The sequence below is a fragment of the Heterodontus francisci genome, chromosome 14, assembly GCF_036365525.1.
Source record: "Heterodontus francisci isolate sHetFra1 chromosome 14, sHetFra1.hap1, whole genome shotgun sequence".
NCBI classification, from domain to species: Eukaryota; Metazoa; Chordata; class Chondrichthyes; order Heterodontiformes; family Heterodontidae; genus Heterodontus; species Heterodontus francisci.
The window spans coordinates 110,124,277-110,143,227 of NC_090384.1; the positions used below are offsets into that span (position 1 = coordinate 110,124,277).

General features: G+C 46.5%; 1 protein-coding gene across 3 annotated transcripts in view; it reads left to right on the top strand.

The window, feature by feature from the left end:
* LOC137377222 (synembryn-A-like) overlaps positions 1 to 4,387 on the top strand; it is an 84,928-nt gene extending 80,541 nt beyond the window's left edge. For 2 of the 3 annotated variants that reach the window (XM_068046760.1, XM_068046762.1), the window contains exon 10: positions 69 to 4,387. In XM_068046760.1, coding sequence (XP_067902861.1) covers positions 69 to 189 — 121 coding nt within the window. In that variant the 3' untranslated portion in view covers positions 190 to 4,387. The remainder of the gene's footprint in view (positions 1 to 68) is intronic. The other variant, XM_068046761.1, reaches the window with a different exon arrangement.
* Positions 4,388 to 18,951: the final 14,564 nt, after the last annotated feature.

Consider the following 18,951-nt stretch of genomic DNA (forward strand, 5'->3'; position numbering starts at 1 on the left):
ACCATTCTCATATTTTGTTTTCTTTATAAAGTGATACTGCCATTCATGCTGTTTTGTTTAATGTACAGGGAGCAGATACTTCAGCCAATGGGAGTGGCCCCAGATGGGAAACTGGCTCCTTTGGAAGAAATGATGCATCACATGGTCGAAGTGCGAGAATCGTCGGACTCGGACTCTGATTCAGACTGAAACAGCCGCGTGCAAGGAGGTGACTCGCTGCACAATGAGTTTGTCACTCTGATAGTTTCCACACTGGTAGATATGTGGCTGGTAGTTTAGTCTTGTCTGTTATGCAGTGTCCCAGTAAAGAGTTTGGGGGTCACGTGCAGACCTGAAGCCTAAGGCAGTTTGTTGGCAGAGTACTGAGGAGCCTCCGAACATCAAACCACTCGTAACAAACTGCTGAGCTGGTTCCTCCATCGAAGCACTAAAAATACACTTGTATCTGGTGAATATTTATAATTATTTTGTTAAAGATGCTAGGGTAACATTAAGAGGGTATCAACATTGGGCAAAGACTAATTCCTGCCAGGTCCTCACCTTCCACATCAGCAACATCTGCCACCAGTTAGTGAGGCTGTGACACACACTAAGAGTGTCAGTGACTGTCTGAGCCCTTCACGGTGGATCCAGTGTGAGCCCTTTACTATGAATTCACTGTGAGGCTATCGCTGTGGATCCAGTGTGACCCCTTTACTGTGGATCCAGTGTGAGCCCTTTACTGCGGATCCCAGTGTGAGCCCTTAACTGCGGATCCAGTGTAAGGCTATCGCTGCGGATCCAGTGTGAGCCCTTTACTGCGGATCCAGTGTAAGGCTATCGCTGCGGATCCAGTGTGAGCCCTTTACTGCGGATCCAGTGTGAGGCTATCACTGTGGATCCAGTGTGAGGCCATTGCTGTGGATCCAGTGTGAGCCCTTTACAGTGGATCCAGTGTGAGGCCATCGCTGTGGATCCAGTGTGAGCCCTTTACTGCGGATCCAGTGTGAGCCCTTTACTGTGGATCCAGTGTGAGCCCTTTACTGTGGATCCAGTGTGAGGCTATCACTGTGGATCCAGTGTGAGCCCTTTACTGTGGATCCAGTGTGAGGCTATCGCTGTGGATCCAGTGTGAGCCCTTTACTGTGGATCCAGTGTGATCCCTTTACTGCGGATCCAGTGTGAGCCCTTTACTGTGGATCCAGTGTGAGGCTATCACTGTGGATCCAGTGTGAGGCTATCGCTGTGGATCCAGTGTGAGCCTTTTACAGTGGATCCAGTGTGCGCCCTTTACTGTGGATCCAGTGTGAGACTATCACTGTGGATCCAGTGTGAGCCCTTTACAGTGGATCCAGTGTGAGGCTGTCACTGTGGATCCAGTGTGCGCCCTTTACAGTGGATCCAGTGTGAGGCTATCGCTGCGGATCCAGTGTGAGGCTATCACTGCGGATCCATTGTGAGCCTTTTACAGTGGATCCAGTGTGGGGCCATCGCTGTGGATCTAGTGTGAGCCCTTTACAGTGCATCCAATGTGAGGCTATCACTGTGGATCCAGTGTGAGCCGTTTACAGTGGATCCAGTGTGAGGCTATCACTGTGGATCCAGTGTGAGGCCATCGCTGCGGATCCAGTGTGAGGCCATCGCTGCGGATCCAGTGTGAGCCTTTTACTGTGGATCCAGTGTGAGGCCATCGCTGTGGATCCAGTGTGAGCCTTTTACTGTGGATCCAGTGTGAGGCCATCGCTGTGGATCCAGTGTGAGCCTTTTACTGTGGATCCAGTGTGAGGCCATCGCTGTGGATCCAGTGTGCGGCCATTGCTCTGGATCCAGTGTGAGCCCTTTACTGTGGATCCAGTGTGAGGCCCAATCCCTGTTCTATACTTGGAATGAAACTAGCCCGTCGAATTTTTCTGCTTTAGCCTCATGTCTCCCTGGATTGTCCTCATTGTTCCTCCTTATCCTGTCAATGAGGAGAAAAAACTCTCCAAGTTCCAGAATATTGGGCTGACGTTACTCGTTTTATTAATGATTCATTGTTTTTTTCTGTAGTGTTTTGGGAATGGGAGGATACTGAATTCGCCATGAGCTAGTACAAGTGCCAGGGACTGAAAGGCCATCTCCTGTGCTGTAATTTCTATTATACGATGCAAGCCATTGGTGACACATGAACAGAGGAAATAAACAGGTAGGAAAATTGCAGCTGGTCCATTGAGTGGCCCAAGTGGCCGAAACATTGTGACTAAACACTTCCCCGACCTCCTTCATTCAACGTCCAGCCCCCACCAACCACCAGGTAATCTCTGACTGAGACAAAGAGTCTGTGATTAAAAAAACCGAGCACCTGTAAGAGAAAAAATATTCTGGAAAATTCTTTTTCAGCCCCCTCAGGTGATCGAAACCCAGTGCCACACGGACTGAGTGTTCTCTGTGAAGGTGCTATCATTCTCTGAGAAGGGGGTTTCTGCCCCTGTCAGGCACTGGTCGTGCACTCAGTCCACCAGCTGGAGATTCACTACTCTCTGGGTGAAGAAGACCTGCCGAACATCCAGTCTGTTCTTACTCTTAGACAGTTTAAACTCGTGTCCCTGGTCCTCCCGGCCTGTTAAACTGGAATAATACATCAACAGGGATGTGATCCAGGCCTTTCATTATTGGACAGCCCTCGGTCAGGTCTGTGCTGCTCTGGAGTAAATAACCAAAGCCCTTGAGTCTGTGTGACTGTCACAATCATTCTATCCCAGTGCTGAACAATTGACTGCACTTGTATCAATAAACCTTTAACACTTTCAATCAATGACTTCGAGAGGAAGTTGGACGACCATCTGAGAGAAATAGATTTGCAGGCTACGGGGATCGAGTTGGGGAGTGGGACTGACTGCATAGCTCCGTGGAGAGCCAGCATGGACTTGATGGACAGAATGGCCTCCTTCTGTTCTGCAAATGACTCTCTCTGACTTCTCTGAGTAACTTCTCAAAGATCCACTTAGATTTTTACAAATGAAGCCCCTTTCCTTTTTGTTTGATAATGGGATGTAGGTCGTTGAACAATGAATCAATCACGTTGCTGTGGGACTGGAGTCGGATATCAGGCCCAGACCAGATAAGGACGGCAGATTTCCGTTCCTAAAGGACATTTGTGACCAGTTGTGTTTTGTACAACTGTCTAGAGATTTGTTGAGTTTAGTTTCACAATTTGACATGGTGAGATTTGAACTCGTGTCCTCGAGATTGTTAATTCCATAATCTCTAGGCTATCTCCATGTAGGTGAATGGTATTTAATGAGAGCGAGCGTAACCTTTGTGTTTAGGTGTGGAATCTCAGTTCTATTCAGATACATTGGTGCTGGATGGAGGTTCACCGTTCCCCAAAGGGTAAGTGACCCATTCAGTCACCGGGATGGTGAGATGAGGAACAGTCAGGAAAGACCATCTCTGATAGACATAGATTTTCTGTTAGCTGTTTCCATCATGAAGACAGGAGAAGACAGTCAGCCCCAGGCTGCTGCTCTCACCACCTGCCCTCAGACATCAGACTCGTTCTATCAAGAGGCTGAGTGAGCATCACTGGATTAATCCCAAGTCTTCTGATTCCCACTGCCCACCCACTGAGTTATCCTAACCCTGACAATAAAATAACTGGGAATAAGTGGATGTGGTTTATATGGATTTTCAGAAATCATTTGATAAGGTTCCTCATTGGAAATTTATGGCAAAGATATTAGCACCTGGAATTAAGGGGAATGTGACATGTGGTCATAGATAATTGGTGAGGGGGTGAGTGGAAAGCAAAGGGGTTGGGGGGAATAAAAGGAAGACTGCTGATTGGACAGCGTGTGAGTGCTGCCCCATGGGACCTGTGTTGGGTTGGCTCTTGCCCTTAAAAAATGATCCACTTAGGAATCAAGAAAATAATGGCCAAAAATTTGCTAATGACACCAAATGGTGGTGTGGATTGTGAAAGGCTGGCAGGAGGGCACAGGTAGGCTGGCAGGCGGGGACAGGTAGGCTGGCAGGAGAGCACAGGTAGGCTGGCAGGAGGGGACAGGTAGGCTGGCAGGAGGGGACAGGTAGGCTGGCAGGAGGGGACGGGTAGGCTGGCAGGAGGGCACAGGTAGGCTGGCAGGAGGGCACAGGTAGGCTGGCAGGAGGGCACAGGTAGGCTGGCAGGTGGGGACAGGTAGGCTGGCAGGTGGGGACAGGTAGGTTGGCAGGTGGGCACAGGTAGGCTGGCAGGCGGGGACAAGTAGGCTGGCAGGGGACGGGTAGGCTGGCAGGAGGGCACAGGTAGGCTGGCAGGTGGGCACAGGTAGGCTGGCAGGAGGGCACAGGTAGGCTGGCAGGTGGGGACAGGTAGGCTGGCAGGCGGGGGGGACAGGTAGGCTGGCAGGTGGGGACAGGTAGGATGGCAGGAGGGCACAGGTAGGCTGGCAGGAGGGGACAGGTAGGCTGGCAGGTGGGGACAGGTAGGCTGGCAGGTGGGGACAGGTAGGCTGGCAGGCGGGGGGGACAGGTAGGCTGGCAGGAGGGGACAGACGTAGTTCAATGTAGAAGCATGTGAAATAACAGTTTGGAAGGAAGAATAGGGAAAGTAAATATGCATTAAAAGGTAAGATTTTAAACAGAGAGCAGTGACCTTGATGAGAAGGTATCAGTAGATAAAACCAAGGAAAGGCAAATGGAATCCATAGAGAGACAGTGGATGTGGCAATAAGTCACAAAGTTCAACTCTGCTCCGACACCAATCACTGAGTCCTGGTGCAAAATGCAAAGTATAACTGATGCTGGAAATCTGAAATATAAACAGAAAACTGGAAATACTCAGCAGGTCAAGCAACCATTCATTCCTCTCCACAGATGCTGCCTGACCTGCAGATTATTTCCAGCATTTTCTGTTTCTGTACCTAGTTCTGGTGATTGGCCATTCTTGCGAGTAATCTGGTATCTGATATCACACCACTCACTGACTGTTATTAACAGAAACTGCCACTGCTTCTGAGACAAGTCAAGATTTATATCGGTTGGTTTCAAGATAATTGTAATTGAGTGTTTGATGTGTCTTTGTGTCTGTGGATCATTGCCATTTTCTACATGTTTTGTGTATGGTTTCAAATCAATTGTCAATAGGTTAAAAAGTTATTTTTACATAAAATTATTGCAATTATAAAGTGACCCTAAAGCTGATCCTGTGTACAAAATTAAGACAGGCTTAGATAGGCTAGACAAGGAAAAACTGTTCCAATTAATTAATGGTACAAGGACTAGGGGCACAGATTGAAGTTTTAGGCAAGGGATGTGGGGGGAATATGAGGAAGAACTTTTTTACACAGCGAGTGGTAATGACCTGGAACACACTGCCCACGAGGGTGGTGGAAATGGAGACAATCAATGATTTCAAAATGAAATTGGATGGGTATTTGAAGGAAATAAACTTGCAGGATTACAGGGATTGGGCAGGGGAGTGGGACTGACTGGATAGCTCTGTGGAGAATCGGTATGGACTTGACGGGCCGAATGGCCTCCTTCTATGCCATAAATGACTATGACCCCGACTGACCCTAAACACGAATCTGACCCTGACTAACACTGATCCCAATTGACCATGATACTAAAGCCTGACTACCCAACCCGAACCTGATTAACTGTGTCGGCTTTGAGTCGAAATTCCGAGTCCAGCATTCGGGCTCGGGTTGGGTCGGGCTGGACACTGCTCCCGGGAAGTCACGGGATCAGACTTACCCATGATTGCCCACAACTCCAGCTGCAGGAATAGCCTGCTGCCGGAACAGATGAAGGAGATTCCTGTCGGGTCCGGTGTGAAAAAAAATTAAAGGGTTCGCTGTGGTCGGGTTGGGTCGGGTCAGGATTTAACTTTATACCCGAGCCAGGCTTTACATGATACTGACCCTATCCCTGTCTAACGCTGACCTCCATCCAATCAATTTGGTTCTGACCCTATTGCAGAGTCTCTTCCAGTTTTGTTTGTCTGTTCATTGTTTCCAGGAACAGTGTTGGTGAATTAGAGATTGTACAGAACGGGGATATTTTTATCTGTCAAGAGTGTATTTGTTTAGGTGTGGAATCTCAGTTCTATTCAGATACATTGGTGCTGGATGGAGGTTCACCGTTCCCCAGGTGGGTTTGTTCTGCACTCAACACAGAGAATAAAGAGGCTTTGATCAATTTTTAATATAATAAATAAGAATGTTGAAATTAAATCTGATTCTGATGTCTTCTTGCATTTCAATACGTACAACAGAAATTCATTTAAAGAATCTTAACCATTAACTTTGAAAGACTGACTTTATTTTTATCACTTATAAAAGTGAAAATGTACAAAATATAAACTGGGTGATAGGAGGTGAGAGAGACCCCTTCCCTTCCCAGAGTGGGAGGGAGACCCCTCCCCTTCCCTTCCCAGAGTGAGAGGGAGAGACTCCTCCTCTTCCCTTCCCAGAGTGGGAGGGAGACCCCTCCTCTTCCCTTCCCAGAGTGGGAGGGAGAGACTCCTCCTCTTCCCTTCCCAGAGTGGGAGGGAGACCCCTCCCCTTCCCAGAGTGAGAGGGAGAGACTCCTCCTCTTCCCTTTCCAGAGTGGGAGGGAGACCCCTCCCCTTCCCTTCCCAGAGTGAGAGGGAGAGACTCCTCCTCTTCCCTTCCCAGAGTGGGAGGGAGACCCCTCCCCTTCCCTTCCCAGAGTGAGAGGGAGAGACCCCTCCTCTTCCCTTCCCAGAGTGGAGGGAGACCCCTCCCCTTCCCTTCCCAAAGTGGGAGGGAAGATCCCCTCCCCTTCCCTTCCCAAAGTGGGAGGGAGAGACCCCTCCCCATACCTTCACAAAATGGAGACCTTTGCCTTCCCTGAGTGGGAGGGAGACCCCTCACCTCCCCTTCCCTTCCCAAAGTGGAGGGAGAGACCCCTCCCCTTCCCTTCCCAAAGTGGAGGGAGACCCCTCCCCTTCCCTTCCCTGAGTGGGAGGGAGACCCCACACCTCCCCTTCCCAAAGTGGAGGGTGAGATCCCTCCCCTTTCTGGGGTGGGGGAGGAGCATGCCCTCCCCTTCCTGGATCTAATCACCAGTTTTGTCAGTGAGTTAAATGAAGGAATCGAGAGCTGGACGTCCAAATTTGCAGCTGGTGCTACAGTAAATCATGTAGACGGGAGCAGGAAGTTGTAAAGAAGCATCGATCGATAAAGTTCGTGGATAAAACTGTAACAAACTGCAGACGGCACAAAACTCGGAAATGTAAACTTTGAAATTATACCCAAGTCCAGGCCATCAATATATATCAATAAGAGCAGTGGCCCCCAACACAGAACCCTAGGGAACACCACTGTATATTTCCCTCCAGTCTGAAAAACAACTGTTCACCACCACTATCTGCTTCCTGGTTCTTAGCCAATTTTGTAACCATGTTTCCACTTTCCCTTTAATCCCATGGGCTTTAACTTTGCAAACAAGCCTATTATGTGATACTTTATCAAACACCTTTTGAAATAAGGCCTGGCTTGGGTATAAAATTAAAACCCGAACCAGGCCTGACCACAGCCAACCCAGGCCCTTGTCCTTTAATATTTTCGCGCCGGACCCGAACTGACACAAATATCATTTATCCATTCCAGCAGCTGGAGTTGTGGGGAATCAGGGGTAAGCCTGAGCCCGTGACTTCCCGGATGCAGTATCCAGCCCGACCCGAGCCGAACCTGGTCTCGTCGATTTGGGTCATGTAGCAACGCTTTATTTTGAAAGTCTATATACACAACATCAACCATATTACCCACATCAACCCTGTCAGTCATAGATACATGTAAGGGGAAACTGGATAAATACATGAGGGGGAAAGGAATAGAAGGAGATGCTGATAGGGTGAGATGAAGAGGGTGGGAGGAGGCTCGTGTGGAGCAGAAACACCAGCACGGACTGTTTCTGTGCTATAAATAGAATTCAGTGTGGGAAAGTATGAGGTCATCCACTTTGGATCTGAGAAAGACCAAACAGAATATTTCCTAAATGGTGAGAAGTTAGGAACTGTGGAGGAGCAGATAGAGTTAGGGATCTGTGTACAGGAATCATTAAAAACTAGTGCACGGGTACGAAAAGCAATCAAAAATGCTAAATTACAAAGGCCTGAAAGTTTTGTGAAGCTCGGGTCAGTCCTGATCTGGAGTAGCTCCATTCACATCTGGAGTAGCTCCATTCACACCTGGAGTAGCTGCATTCACATCTGGAGTAGCTCCATTCACACCTGGAGTAGCTCCATTCACATCTGGAGTAGCTCCATTCACACCTGGAGTAGCTCCATTCACATCTGGAGCACTGCATTCATACTTGGAGTAGCTGCATTCACATCTGGAGTAGCTCCATTCACACCTGAAGTAGCTGCATTCACATCTGGAGCACTGCATTCACAACTGGAGCATTGCATTCACTTCTGGTGTAATGCAGATTCATCAGAATGATACTGGGAGTAAAAGGGTTAAACTCATATTGTTGCATAGACCAGGCTCGTTTTCTTTGAGTTTAGAATGTTGAGGGATGATCTAATTAAAGTGTTTAAAACATTAAATGTTATTGAATAGGTACATTATAGAGAAACTTTCCTCTGGTGGGGGAAGCCCAGAACGTTAAAATTCGAGCCAGGCCGTTCAGGGTGATGTCAGGAAGCACTTCTTCACACAAAGGGGAGCAGAAATCTGGAACTCACTCCCCCAAAAAGCTGTTGAGGCTGGGGATCAATTGCAAATTACAAGTTTGAGATCGATAGATTTCTGTTGGGAAAGGCTCCAAGGGATATGGAGCAGAGGCAGGATAATTGTGTTAAGGTACAGATCAACCATGATCTAATTAAATGGTAGAACAGTCTAACCTCAGTAGTGGACAAATTATTGGAATCAATTCTGAGAGACAGGATAAACTGTCACTGAGAAAGGCACAGGTTAATCAAGGATAGTGGGCATGGATTTGTTAAGGGAAGATCTTGTTTGACCAACTTGATCGGGTTTTTTAAAGAAATAACAAGGCAGTAAGATGAGGGTAGTGCAGTTGATGTGGTCTACATGGATTTTAGCAAAGCTTTTGAAAAGGTCCCACATGGCAGACTGGTTAAAAAATTAAAATCCCATGGGATCCAAGGAAATGTAGCAAGGTGGATACAAAATTGGCTCAGTGGCAGGAAACAAAGGGTAGTTGTTGACGGGTGTTTTAGCCGCTGGAGGGCTGTTTCCAGTGGCGGTCCACGGGGCTCAGTACTGGGTCCCCTGCTTTTTCTGGTATAAATTAATGATTTGGATGTAAATGTAAGAGGCATGATCAAGACGTTTGCAGACAACACAAAGATTGGCCATGTGGTAGAGAGCAAGGAGGATAGCTGTAGGTTGCAGGAATATATTGATGGTCTGGTCAGATGGGCAGAAAAGTGGCAAATGGAATTCAACTTGGAGAAGTGTGAGGTGATGCAATTGGGGAGGTCAAACAAGGCAAAGGAATACACGATAAATGGGAAATTACTGAGAAGTGTAGAGGAAGTGAGGGACCTTGGAGTGAATGTCCACAGATTCCTGAAGGTAGCAGGACAGGTCGATAAGGTGGTTAAGAAGGCAGATGGAATCCTTTCCTTTATTAGCTGAGGTATAGAATATAAGAGCAGGGAGGTTATGCTGGAACTGTATAAATCATTGGTTAGACCACAACTTGAGTATTGTGTGCAGTTCTGGTCATCTCATTATAGAACGGATGTAATTGCACTAGAGAGGGTACAGAGGAGATTTACGAGGATGTTGCCAGGACTGGAAAAATGCAGCTATGAGGAAAGATTTGATAGGCTAGGATTGTTCTCCTTGGAACAGAGAAGGCTGAGGGGAGATCTGATTGAAATGTACAAGATTTTGAGCGACTTGGATAGAGTGGAAGGTGAAGGATCTATTCACCTTAGCAGAGAGGTCAGTGACGAGGGGGCATAGATTTAAAGTGATTGGGAGAAAAATTAGAGGGGAGATGAGGAAAAACATTCACACCCAGAGGGTGGAGATGGTCTGGAACTCACTGCCTGAAAGGGTAGTTGAGGCAGAGACCCTCAACTCATAGAACATAGAGGCACAGTACAGGCCCTTCGGCTCACGATGTTGTGCCGAACCTTTAACCTACTCTAAGATCAAACTACCTACCTACCCTTCATTCTACTATCATCCATGTACCTATCCAAGAGTCGCTTAAATGTCCCTAAAGTATCTGCTTCTACTACCACCGCTGGCAGTGCATTCCACGCACCCACCACTCTCTGTGTAAAGAACCTACCTCTGACATCTCCCTGAAACCTTCCTCCAATCACCTTAAAATTAAGCCCCTTGGTGATAATCCTTTCCGCCCTGGGAAAAAGTCTCTGGCGATCCACTCTATCTATGCCTCTCATCATCTTGTACCCCTCTATCAAGTCACCTCTCATCCTTCTTCGCTCCAATGAGAAAAGCCCTAGCTCCCTCAATCTTTCTTCGTAAGACATGCCCTCCAGTCCAGGCAGCATCCTGGTAAATCTCCTCTGCACCCTCTCTAAAACTTCCACATCCTTCCTATAATGAGGCGACCAGAACTGAACACAATATTCCAAGTGTGGTCAAACCAGGGTCTTTTAGAGCTGCAGCATAACCTCGCGGCTCTTAAACTCAATCCCCCTGTTAATGAAAGCCAACACACCATACGCCTTCTTAACAACCCTATCAACTTGGGTGGCAACTTTGAGCGATCTATGGACATGGACCCCAAGATCCCTCTGTTCCTCCACACTACCAAGAATCCTGTCTTTAAGCCTGTATTCTGCATTCAAATTCGACCTTCCAAAATGAATCACTTCACACTTTTCCAGGTTGAACTCCATCTGCCACTTCTCAGCCCAGCTCTGCATCCTGTCAATGTCCCGTTGCAACCTACAACAGCCTTCCACACTATCCACAACTCCAGCAACCTTTGTGTCATCGGCAAACTTGCTAACCCAGCCTTCCACTTCCTCATCCAAGTCATTTATAAAAATCACAAAGAGCAGAGGTCCCAGAACAGATCCCTGCGGAACACCACTGGTCAGCGAGCTCCATGCTGAATACTTTCCATCTACTACCACCCTCTGTCTTCTATGGGCCAGCCAATTTTGTATCCAGACAGCCAACTTTCCCTGAATCACATGCCTCCTTACTTTCTGAATGAGCCTACCATGGGGAACCTTATCAAACGCCTTGCTAAAATCCATATACACCACATCCACTGCTCTTCCTTCATCAATGTGTTTTGTCACATCTTCAAAGAATTCAATAAGGCTTGTGAGGCATGACCTGCCCCTCCCAAAGCCATGCTGTCTCTAATCAAACCATGCTTTTCCAAATAATCATAAATCCTGTCTCTCGGAATCCTCTCCAATAATTTGCCCACTACCGACATAAGACTGACTGGTCCATAATTCCCAGGGTTATCCCTATTCCCTTTCTTGAACAAGGGAATAACATTTGCCACCCTCCAATCATCCAGTACTACTCCAGTGGACAGTGAGGACGCAAAGATCATCGTCAAAGGCGCGGCAATCTCTTCCCTCGCTTCCCGTAATAACCTTGGTATATCCCGTCTGGCCCCTGGGACTTATCTGTCCTCATATCATTCGAAATTTCCAGCACATCCTCCCTCTTAACCTCAACCTATTCGAGCATATCAGCCTGTTCCACGCTGTCCTCACAAACGACCAGGTCCCTCTCACTAGTGAATACTGAAGCAAAGTATTCATTTAGGACCTCCCCTACCTCCTCCGACTCCAGGCATAAGTTCATTCTAAAGGAGTCTGGATATGAACCTCAATCACCGTAATCTGCAGGGCAACAGACCAAATGCTGAAAGGTGGGATTGACTTCAAGAGGACACAGGTTGGTGAAATGGGCGGACACGTGACAGATAAAATTTAATGCAGTGAAGTGTGCAGATATTCATTTTGGTAGGCAGAATGAGGAGAGGCAATATAAAATAAAGGATACAATTGTAAAGGGGGTGCAGGAGCAGAGGGACCTGGGGGTATATGTTCACAAACTATTGAAAGTGGCAGGACAGGTTGAGAAAGCAGTTAATAAGGCATGCAGGACCCTGGGCTTTGCAAATAGAGGCACAGAGAACAAAAACAAGGAAATTATGCTGAACTTTTATAGAACGCTAGTTCAGCCTCAACTGGAGTATTGTGTCCAATGCTGGGCACCACACTTTAGAACGGATGTGAAGGCTTTAGAGAGGGTGCAACAAATATTTACAGGACATGCATGCATGCATGCGCACACACACACACACAGGTCCAGTGCCCGGGACCAGCATGTGTGCAGGAAGTGTCTCCAGCCACAGCTCCTGGAAGCCCGGGTTTCGGAGCTGGAGCAGCAGCTGGGGACAGTGTGGAGCATCCACGAGGCTGAGAGCATGTATAGAGAGGTGGTCACACCGTAGGCTCAGACTCCACAGGCAGGAGGGGAATGGGTGACCACCAGGCAGAGCAAGAGGACGAGGCAGGCAGTTCAGGAATCTCCTGTGGCTGTTCCCCTGCAAAACAGATATACTGCTTTGGATAATGTTGGGGGGAATGGCCTCTCAGGAGAAAGCATCAATAGCCCAATTCGTTGCACCACGGTTGGCTCTGCTGCACAGGGGAGGAGTAAAAAGTGTGGGAATGCAATAGTTATAGGGGATTCAATTGTAAGCGGAATAGATAGGCGTTTCTGTGCCTGCAAAAGAGACTCGAAGATGGTATGTTGCCTGCCTGATGCTAGGGTGAAGGATCTCTCTGAGCGGTTACAGAACATTCTGAAGGGGGAGGGTGAACAGCCAGTGGTCGTGGTACACATTGGTACAAACAACATAGGTTAAAAAAAAGGATGAGGTCCTAAAAGCAAAATATAGGGAGTTAGGAAGTAAGTTGAAAAGTAGGACCTCAATGGTAGTGATCTCAGGATTACTACCAGTGCCACGTGCTAGTCAGAGTAGAAATAGCAGGATATATCGGATGAATACGTGGCTGAAGAGATGGTGTGAGGGGGAGGGTTTTAGATTCATGGGACATTGGGACCGGTTCTGGGGGAGGTGGGACCAGTACAAACTGGACGGGTTACACCTGGGCAGGACCGGGACTGATGTCCTGGGGGAGTATTTACTAGAGTGGTTGGGGAGGGTTTAAACTAAAATGGCAGGGGGATGGGAACCTTTGCAAGGAGAAAGAGGAGGTGGGGGATCAAAGACAAGAACAAAAGACAGTAAGGGGAATAAGAAAATTGAAAGGAAGAGAAATCAAGGGCCAGAATTAAACAGGGCCACAATGAAAAATAGTGGGGACAAGTAATGTTAAAAAGACAAGCCTTAAGGCTTTGTGCCTTAACGCGCGGAGCATTCGCAATAAAGTGGATGAATTAATTGTGAAAATAGATGTAACCGGGTATGATATAGTCGGGATTATGAAGACATGGTTGCAGGGTGACCAGGGATGGGAAATGAACATCCAGTGTTATTCAGTATTGAGGAAGGACAGACAAAAAGCAAAAGGCGGTGGAGTTGCATTGCTGGTTAAAGAGGAAATTAACGCAAATAGTGAGGAAAGATATTAGCTCTGACGATGTGGAATCTGTATGGGTAGAGCTGAGAAACACAAAAGGGCAAAAAACGTTAGTGGGGGTTGTATATAGACCCCCAAACTGTAGTGGTGATGTTGGGAATGGCATTAAACAGGAAGTTAAAGATGCATGCGATAAAGGAACATCTGCAATTATGGGTGACTTTAATCTGCATATAGATTGGGCAAATCAGTCACAATACCATAGAGGAGGAATTCTTGGAGTGTATACGGGATGGTTTTCTGGACCAATATGTTGAGGAAACAACTAGAGAGAACAGGCCATCCTAGACTGGGTATTGTGTAATGAGAGAGGAATAATTGACAATCTAGTGGTGCGAGACCCCTTGGGGATGAGAGACCATAATATAATAGAATTCTTCATCAAGATGGACAGTGATGTAGTTAATTCTGAGACTAGGGTCCTGAATCTTAGTAAGGGAAACCACAAAGGTATGATGCGCAAGTTGGCCATGACGGATTAGGAAACGTTACTTAAAGGGATGACAGTGGATAGGCAATGGCAAACATTTAAAGAGCGCATGGATGAACTGCAACAATTGTTTATTCCTGTCTGATGCAAAACAGGAAAGGTAGTTAAACCATGGCTTTCAAGGGAAATTAGAGATAACATTAGATCCGAGGAAAAGGCATATAAATTCACCAGAAAAAACAACAGACCTGAGGATTGAGAGCAGTTTAGAATTCAGCAAAGGAGGACCAAGGGATTGATTAAGAAGGGGAAAATAGAGTACAAGAGTAAGCTTGCGGGGAACATAAAAACTGACTGTAAAAGTTTCTATAGGTATGTGAAGAGAAAAAGATTGGTGAAGACAAATGTAGGTCCCTTACAGTCAGAAACAGGGAAATTTATTATGGGAAATAAAGAAATGGCTGACCAACTAAATGCATACTTTGGTTCTGTCTTCACAAATGAAGACACAAATATCATACCAGAAATGATGGGGAACACAGGGCTTAGTGAGAGAGAGGAACTGAAAGAAATAAGTATTAGTAGAGAAATAGTGTTGGGGAAATTGATAGGATTGAAGGCCGATAAATCCCCAGGGCCTGATGGTATGCATCCCAGAGTACTTAAGGAAGTGGCCCTAGAAATAGTGGATGCATTGGTGATCGTCTTCCAAGATTCTATAGACTCTGGAACAGTTCCTACAGACTGGAGGGTAGCTAATGTAACCCCATTATTTAAAAAGGGAAGTAGAGAGAAAACAGGGAATTATAGACCAGTCAGCCTGACGTCAGCAGTGGGGAAAATGCTGCAGTCCATTATCAAAGATTTTATAGCAGAGCACTTGGAGAACAGTGGTAGAATCGGGCAGAGTCAGCATGGATTTACGAAAGGGAAATCATGCTCGACAAATCTACTAGAATTCTTCAAGGATGATACTAGTAGAATTGATGAGGGGGAGCCATTGGATGTGGTTTATTTGGACTTTCAGAAGGCTTTCGATAAAGTCCCACATAAGAGATTAGCATGTAAAATTAAAGCGCACGGGATTGTGTATTGCGATGGACAGAAAATTGGTTGGCAGACAGGAAACAAAGAGTAGGGATAAATGGGTCTTTTTCCGAATGGCAGGCAGTGATCAGTAGGGTACCACAAGATCGGTGCTAAGACCCCGGCTATTCACAATATATACAATGATTTAAATGAGGGAACTAAATGTAATATCTCCAGATTTACAGATGACACAAAACTGGGTGGGAGGGTGAGTTGTGAGGAGGATGCAGAGGGGCTTTAAGGTGATTTGGACAAGTTGAGTGAGTGGGCAAATGCATGGCAGATGCAGTATAATGTGGATAAATGTGAGGGGGACCTGATTGAGGTGTACAAAATCATGAGAGGTATAGACAGGGTGGATAGCAAGAGGCTTTTTCCCAGAGTGGGGGATTCAATTACTAGAGGACACGAGTTCAAAGTGAAAGGGGAAAAGTTTAGGGGGGATATGCTTGGAAAGTTCTTTACGCAGAGGGTGGTGGGTGCCTGGAACGCGTTGCCAGCGGAGGTGGTAGATGCGGGCACGATGGCGTCTTTTAAGATGTATCTAGACAGATACATGAATGGGCAGGAAGCAAAGAGATACAGACCCTTAGAAAATAGGCGACATGTTTAGATAGAGGATCTGGATCAGCGCAGACTTGGAGGGCCGAAGGGCCTGTTCCTGTGCTGTAATTTTCTAAAAAAAAAAAGAGGTTATCCACTTCGGCAGCAAAAACAGGAAGGCAGATTATTATCTGAACGGCTATAAACTGAGAGAGAGGAATATGCAATGAAACCTGGGTGTTCTCGTACACCAGTCGCTGAAGGTAAGCATGCAGGTAAAACAGGCAATAAAAAAGGCAAATGTTATGTTGTCCTTCATAGCGAGAGGATTCGAGTACAGGAGCAGAGATGTCTTGCTGCAATTATACAGGGCCTTGGTGAGGCCACACCTGGAATATTGTGTGCAGTTTTGGTCTCCTTATCTGAGGATGTTCTTGCTATAGAGGGAGTGCAGCGAAGGTTTACCAGACTGATTCCTGGGATGATGGGACTGACAGATGAGGAGAGATTGAGTCGGTTAGGATTATATTTTCTGGAGTTCTGAAACGTGAGGGGGGATCTCTTAGAAACCTATAAAATTCTAACAGGACTTGACAGGGTAGATTCCGGAAGGATGTTCCCGATGGTGGGGGAGTCCAGAACCAGGGGTCATAGTCTAAGGATACAGGGTAAACCTTTCAGGACTGAGATGAGGAGAAATTTCTTGACCCAGAGAGTGGTGAACCTGTGGAGTTCGCTACCACAGAAAGCAGTTGAGGCCAAAACATTGTATGTTTTCAAGAAGGAGTTAGATATAGCTCTTGAGGCGAAAGGGATCAAAGGGTATGGGGCGAAAACATTTTTTTTAATTCATTCAGGGGATGTGGGCATCACTGGCCAGGCCAGCATTTATTGCCCATCCCTAATTGCCCTTGAAAAGGTGTTGGTGAGTTGTCTTCTAAAACCGCTGCAGTCCATGTGGGGTAGGTACACCCACAGTGTTGTTAGGAAGGGAGTTCCAGGATTATGACCCAGCGACAGTGAAGGAACGGCGATATAGTTCCAAGTCAGGATGGTGTGTGGCTTGGAGGGGAACTTGCAGGTGGTGGTGTTCCCAGGCATTTGCTGCCCTTGTCCTTCTAGTTGGTAGAGGTTGCGGGTTTGGAAGGTGCTGTCTAAGGAGCCTCGGTGCTTTGCTGCAGTGCATCTTGTAGATGGTACACACTGCTGCCACTGTGCGTCGGTGATGGAGGGAGTGATTGTTTGTAGATGGGGTGCCAATCAAGTGGGCTGCTTTGTCCTGGATGATGTCGAGCTTCTTGAGTGTTGTTGGAGCTGCACCCATCCAGGCAAGTGGAGAGTATTCCATCACACTCCTGACTTGTGCCTTGTCGATGTTGGACAAGCTTTGGGAGTCAGGAGGTGAGTTACTCACCACAGGATTCCTAGCCTCTGACCTGGTCTTGTAGCCATGGTATTTATATGGCTACTCCAGTTCAGTTTCTGGTCAATGGTAGACTCTAGGATGTTGACAGTGGGGGATTCAGCGATGGTAATGCCATTGAATTTCAAGGGGAGATGTTTAGATGCTGTCTTGTTGGAGATGGTCTTTGCCTGACACTTGTGTGGCACAAATGTTACTTGCCACTTATCAGACCAAGCCTGGATATTGTCCCAGTCTTGCTGCATTTCTACACGGACTGCTTCAGTATCTGAGGAGTCACAAATGGTGCTGAACATTGTGCAATCAACAGCGAACATCCCCACTTCTGACCTTATGATTGAAGGAAGGTCATTGATGAAGCAGCTGAAGATGGTTGGGCCTAAGACACTACCCTGAGGAACTCCTGCAGTGATGTCCTGGAGCTGAGATGATTGACCTCCAACAACCACTACCATCTTCCTTTGCGCTAGGTATGACTCCAGCCAGCTGAGGGTTTCCCCCCGATTCCCATTGACCTTAGTTTTGCTCAGCCTTCTTGATGCCATACTCAGTCAAATGCTGCCTTGATGTCAAGGGCAGTCACTCTCACCTCACCTCTGGAGTTCAGTTCTTTTGTCCATGTTTGAACCAAGGCTGTAAAGAGGTCAGGTGCTGAGCGGCACTGAGCAGGTTATTGCTGAGCAAGTGCCACTTGATGGCACTGTTGATGACACCTTCCATCACTTTACTGACGATTGAGAGTAAGCTGATGGGGCGGTAATTGGCCGGGTTGACTTGTCCAGCTTTTTGTGTACAGGACATACCTGGGCAATTTTCCACATTGCCGGGTAGATGCCAGTGTTGTAGCTGTACTGGAACAGCTTGGCTAGGGGTGCGGCAAGTTCTGGAACACAGGTCTTCAGTACTATTGCCGGAATATTGTCAGAACCCATAGCCTTAGCAGTATCCAGTGCCTTCAGTCGTTTGTTGATATCACGCGGAGTGAATCGAATTGGCTGAAGTCTGGCATCTGTGATGCTGGGGACTTCAGGAGGAGGCATACATACATACACACAAACACAGAGACAAAGACACACAGACAGACACACACACACACACTGAGCAGGAGCCCAGCATTTCTCAGCTAGGGATGAATAATAAATACTGGCCTTGCCAGCAACACCAACATCCCGAGAATGAATGAATAAACTGTTTGAAAAGGAAGGTGTACAGGAGTCCATGGCAGGGCTCCTCTGCACAAAACTGTGATAAGTTTTACAAAGCATTGCCCCATGATCAATACTTGCCCCATTATCAGTACTTGCCCCAGAATGAACCAGAGCAGATAAAAGAAGTAAAAGTAGGGGACATCTAGGTAAAAGTGACCATAATGTAATATGCTCTAAGATGATAATAGAGAAGGACATAAATATGACGAAAACCAAGTTAATAGATTGGAGAAAAACTGATTGAGGGCCTTAGAATAGAACTTGAGAAAATAAAATGGGCAACAATATTAGCAAACAATGATGTCAAAAAATAATGGGAAACTTTTAAAACGATGTTTAATTGAGTGTAGGAAAAATATTTTCCACTAAAGGGAAAGAACAAACTAAACACTCCATGGATGAATAACGACATAAGGGAACAACAGAGGGTTAGGAAAAAGGCTTATATTAAGTACACAGACAGCAGAGGAGTGCAGGTTAAGAGAGAATATGAAGAAATTAGGAGAGAAAAGAGGAACTATGACATTATATTATCAAAGAACATAAAACAAAATAGTAAAATATTTCACAGGCACATCAATAAAAAAGGAAGTCTGTGATGGGAATAGGACCATTAAGGGATAGACAGAATAATATCACAGGTAATGATAGAGAGATAGCAGAAATATTA